Source organism: Fusarium oxysporum, chromosome 8 (genome assembly GCF_000149955.1).
Source record: "Fusarium oxysporum f. sp. lycopersici 4287 chromosome 8, whole genome shotgun sequence".
Lineage (NCBI taxonomy): Eukaryota > Fungi > Ascomycota > Sordariomycetes > Hypocreales > Nectriaceae > Fusarium > Fusarium oxysporum.
This window is the reverse complement of record NC_030993.1, coordinates 107,693-113,283: the sequence shown is the minus strand read 5'-3', so window position 1 is coordinate 113,283 and position 5,591 is coordinate 107,693. Positions and strand designations below refer to the sequence as shown.

The following is a 5,591-nucleotide window of genomic DNA, read 5'->3' as shown; positions in this document are numbered from 1 at the left end:
TTCGTACTGACCAACACCTGGTTCAGTACTATGGACATCCTGCTGAGTAGCTTGAGGTGCAGGGGTTGTGATATAAACCGTTCCAGGATTGCCACTGGAAGGAGGTTGAGTCCTGGTGATGGGTTCCGTGATGACCCCGGGGCCTGGGAAAGGTAGGAAAACGGTCACATAGACATCAATGCTAGGAGACGTGCTGGTCACTTGAACCTGCTGGCCTGGTGTGTTAGGTGCAGGAGCAGCCGGTGTCGTAATATAAACAGTACCTGGGTTACCACCAGAAGGAGCTTGGGTGCTAGTGATAGGTGCTGTTATAACCCCTGGCCCTGGGAATGGAAGGAAAACAGTGACAAAGCCGTCAGCACCTGACGTAGTACTACTAAGCTGGTTCTGCTGTTTTGGTGTATCAACCGCAAGAGCAGAAGGCGTGGTGATGAAGACAGTACCAGGTTGGCCTCCTGAAGGCGGCTGAGTACTGGTGATAGGCGCAGTGATCTGGCCGGGTCCCGGATAAGGGATGAATACTGTCACATAACCATCGTCGCCGGAAGTAGTACTTGGTAGATTTTGCTGACTAGTTACTGGTAAAGGCGCTGGGGTCGTGATAAATACAGTGCCGGGCTGGTTTCCAGAGGGGGCCTGGGTGCTCGTGATAGGTGCTGTGATCGTGCCAGGACCAGGGAAAGGAAGGAATACAGTCACATAGCCATTGGATCCTTGTGTAGTACTAGGCCTAGGTAACAGACTTACAGATGTAGGCAATAGTGCTGGAGTCGTAATGTATACCGTTTCAGATAATGTCCTGGTGTAAGATGTAGTAATCACACCTGGACCTGGGAAAGGGAGGAATACAGTTACTAAACCATCGGATCCTTGTGTGGTACTAGGCCTAGGTAACAGTGTCACAGATGTAGACGATGGTGCTGGAGTTGTGATGTATACCGTTCCAGACAGTGTCCTGGTATAAGACGTAGTAATCAAGCCTGGACCTGGGAAAGGAAGGAATACGGTCACAAGACCATTAGGCCCTTGCGTGGTGCTTGGATTGGGCAATGGAGTAGTAACAGGAGTCTGTGCAGTCGGAGTCTCAATGACGATAGTGCCAGGTTGACCACCAGATGGAGTAGCTTGCGTGATGGTGATGGGCGTATTGATAATACCTGGTCCGGGGAATGGCTTGTAGATAGTGACATAATTATCGCTACCCTTAACTGTGCTTCCCGGTGAACTCGATGTAGGATTGAACTTCACTGCTGGTGGTGTTATGATGTAGACTGTTCCTGCGTTTGTTCCTGATCCGGGTACCGAAGAAGTTATAACTTCCGTGAGATCTGTACCAGTATACTGGGAAGTAACTGTAACATATCTACCTGTACCAAGACTACCCTGTTGTGTTGAAGGCTGAGCCGTCACTGGCGGTGTCTCGATGACAACTGCGGTAGATTGCGAACCTCCTGAGGCTACCAAAGTGATGATTTTCGTGATTGTGGTACCAACGGCAGTTCCAGGAGTATAAATTGTGGCTGTACCTCCAGAACTAGTAGGGTTGATGGTGATAGGGCCTTGCGTCTCGATAATAATAGTTCCTGGTTGTCCGTTCGAGGGTGGCTGGGTAATAGTGATGGGCGCGGTGATAGGATCGCCCGTATGCGGCTTATAGATGGTGACATAGGGGTCATTATTACCAGGCGGAATAGTTACCTGTTCACCATCCGTCACTGCCGAAGTAACAGCATTTTGACCAATTGGCGTCCCAAGCGTCGGAGTTTCAACAATAATGGTCCCTGGATTCGTGCCACTTGGGGGGATCGTGACCGTGATAGGCTTGCTAATCGGACTACCTGTATGTGGCTTGTAGACAGTTACGTAAGGACTGTCACTACCTGCTGGGATAGTGATTGGTCCGCTACCAGGAGCATTTGAAGTCGGATCAGGCGTTTCAATGATGATGGTACCTGGCTGACCGTTTTGACCTTCCTGGGTAAGTGTGATTGGTACTGAGATAGGATCACCACTATGGGGCCGGAAGACAGTAACATATTTACTCCCTGGCCCGGGAGGGAGAGTAAAAGGGTCACCAGGGGCTCGTGTGATCGTGCTATCACCGCCAGAAGAGCCAGGGGTTTCGATGATAACGGTTCCAGGCTGGCCTGGGGCACCTGTCATGGTGATGGTAGTAGGGGCCGTAAGAACGTTAGTCCCAGTAGGGCTCCGGATAATAGTGATGTAGGATCCATCTGCACCAGGTGGAATTGTAATCTCAGCATCTCCCGGCCGAGTAGCGACAGGAGTCTCGATAACAATGGTACCCGGCTGGCCTCCGCTGGGTGCTATTGTGATGGTTTTGGGCGCTGTAATGACACTTCCAGGCTGTCTAACGATTGTGATGTAGCCACTATTAGGATCAGGTGGAAGAGTAATGACCTCTTGCCCTGCACGTACGGCCGGTGTCTCGATGATGACTGTCCCGGGATTTGTGCCAGAAGGCGGTATAGTATAGGTTATAGGCTTGGTGATCGGTCCGTCGTGTGGCCTCAGGATCGTAGAATACGGGTTGTCGCCACTAGGCGGAATAATTTGAGGCTGGTTTTCAGGCAGGTTGCCATCCTCGCTTCCACTACTGTCCGTGCTTGAGGGGTTAGGAGTTTGGATGATGATTGTCCCATCTTTTCCAGCCGAGGTGGGAATAAGGGTAGTGATAGGTGTAGAGATAGGCGTGGCTCCAGTATATGGCCCAATAATTGTTGTGAAATGGCTACCATCACTTGGAAGGATTGTGACAGCACTACCAGGGTTCTGGTTAGCTGGGACCTGAACAATCTTGGTTGGAACACCTCCAGGGCCAGAAACTGTGGTTACTCGCGCCTGTGTGATATACTCGGTCCCCGTATACGTCTGGATGACCAAGACGTCAGAAGTGCTGTCTCCACCGATATCTCCAGCACCACCACCGCCAGCACCACCACCATCAGCACCAGCGCCAGCACCGCTATCGCCAGCACCAGCACCACCATCGCCAGCGCCAGCACCGCCATCAGCACCAGCACCAATAGTGCTTGGTAGGTACGTCTGCCCATGGGGTCTGAATTATAACAGTGGCAGGGTCGTTCCCATTCGCTGGCACAGTCCTTGTAGCATCGCCTGTGATAGCGACACCGCTAGGTAGCGCAGATATAATTGTCGCCGTTGGGTTATCGTTCGAAGGGGGGATGGTCAGCGCACCAGGTTGGCCTGATGAGAAGGATGAATAGGCTGTACCTGGCACATCCACAATGATGGTGCCTGGCTTGGTGCCGCTCGGCTCGGCAACCGTGATTTCTTGCTTCGTGGTGGCATCATCGCCCCCTGTGTAGGCTTGAATAACTCGTTCATAGGGGTCGTTGCTCGACGGAGGAATTGTGAGAACAGGATGGGGAAGTAGGGTCACTGGAAATAGTGTGCCTTGATGTGTGTATGTAGCGATTGATGGTTGCCCTACTGGTTGCTGGGTAATGGGGATGTTGTTGGCACCACTGTCTGCGCCTGTCTCAGGTTTATCGAGATTTGTCGCACCATACATTTGCCCGGGATTACCGTCACTTCCGGTATCTCCGTGCAAGGTAGTCACTGCATTCTGGATGAGAGTCGCTGCGAATCCTGACGCAATACGTATCGCGGCATCCTCGATACCATCGTCCTGTGCCTTGACGGCCAAGACAAGCGTCGAGGCTAGCAGCCCTCGTGATAACCACATTGGATAGGTTACTTCACAATTGGCAGCTAGTAGAATGATGTGTATTCAATAACATTTATGATATGCTCAAATCTTTTTCCCAGCGCTTCTTGGTCGTTTATATGTGCTGAACAGTCATCCGAAAACGGGTATGCTATTCATCTGGCTTCATTTTCCAATCGAAGTCGCTTTTCCTGGAGCACTCTGATTTTTTTCGACGTGCTTAGGAAGACGTCATGAGAGACGCCACAGTCAAGTCGTGGCTTGCTCCATGATGGGTCTGTCTTGATCACATTACCGCATTCTCCTTCAGTGTAATCAGGAGGTCCTGAATTACGTAGGAATTACAAGACCTGGGGGTTGATTTGGAATGATATCTGTGTGATTTTGGTCATGATTGGCATACGTCTAGATCCAGAACGGATTAGCAGACTTGGGGTAATTAGATCACAACGTTAGGGGTTAGGGAGCCAGCTGCTGAAAATGTTTCATCGGTCGATAGCCAACCGTCGCTAGCAGACGAGCCTATTACGGTCCTTTACCTCCTAAGTTTGGTCCACATTCCAGGGCCGGAAAATTTACGTAGGGGTTAGCTACGGCCCCTGCCGCTGTCAGATTATTAATTTAGTGCTAACCGAAAGCATACAGGCTGCGAGGGTGTCCGCGGAAACAAGGTTTTGTGTACTGCCGGTAATAGCAACAGAAATGAATGCCAGACACTTCGGTGGGCTTGGTCTGTCTTGTTTTCAACGACCGTGTTGTCAGGTCCGGAAGTCTAGCCGTCACGGATTTAGATCTGCCAGGCTTTTACGATTCTGTTCAACCCGATGCCTCCATCTCATGCGACGATCGTGTGAGAGCTTGTTGGCAATGCGGTTTCAAGTGATTGGGCACAGATCAGGCCAGGCACAGCTTCGGAATGCTATGTCACAATACATGTCGTGATAAACTTGATCAACTTATTTTCCATGAACCATCCAGGCCAGCCATAGCGGCTTAAGTGCAGGACCTGGACGGTCCTCAACCTCAAAATGTTCTACAGTAAAGGCAGCCCTCGATCAATGAATTATCATATCGGCGATTACACACCAACTCCCATGAGTGAAGGTCAATGTTAGCGATTTGCATGCCTGGCGGATAGTTTCAGTTGGTACGATGTCAGCTTATTTCCTTTGTCCGGCTCTTCTGTCAAAATTGTCTTCGATATAGATATTTCGATTTGTCTACCCATATCTGGATGTGGAATCTTATTTTCCTCATACCCAATCTTTTGCCCTGATGAGCAGATCTCCCATAAGAAATGATTGACAGCATTATCATACATTAACGGAAGGGATTTACATGCCAACCAACAACTCATCATGAGCATTGTTTTTGGACAGCTCTCTGCAACTGGGGACAACTAAAAAGTCACCACCACGGTCCATATCACTAGTAAGTTAAATTAATTATCCATTTATGGAATAAGCTGCTGTTGCTTATTACATATATAAGGCGAACCCCAGGTATACACTCTATCACATTTTAATTAAGTATAAAAAGTATAACTTACTGAACTTCTTATTACCTAGAAGGATAAATGCATAATTATAAAAAGTCAGTTTAGTAAAAGAATAAGAAAAGACAAACAGTTTTAAGATATCTTACCGGTTTATCTCTACTACTTAAAATGAGAACCCTCCTATGTTACTGCCTACTCTAATGCAATGGGATTAGTGGATCTGCAAGGGGAATAAGGCTCCTGAAGTCTACTACGTCAAAGCCCTGATTCAATCGATGCGACTAGCTGTTTACAGACTAGTGCAGGTACTAGTACCCAAGGCCCCTCAAAAGTAGATGATTGCTAACAGCTAAAGCCTTGAATTGGGAAGTATCGATGGTG

At 49.0% G+C, this 5,591-nt stretch overlaps 1 protein-coding gene across 1 annotated transcript in view; it reads right to left on the bottom strand.

Annotated features, from left to right (window-relative positions):
* Positions 1 to 3,730, bottom strand: part of FOXG_18383 (uncharacterized protein) — a gene marked incomplete at its 5' end in the record, with an annotated part of 22,849 nt that extends 19,119 nt beyond the window's left edge. The window contains 2 exons of the mRNA XM_018398457.1: positions 12 to 3,066; positions 3,122 to 3,730. Of these exons, the coding sequence (XP_018236353.1) occupies positions 12 to 3,066; positions 3,122 to 3,730 (3,664 nt within the window). The remainder of the gene's footprint in view (positions 1 to 11; positions 3,067 to 3,121) is intronic.
* Between the last annotated feature and the right edge of the window lie 1,861 nt (positions 3,731 to 5,591).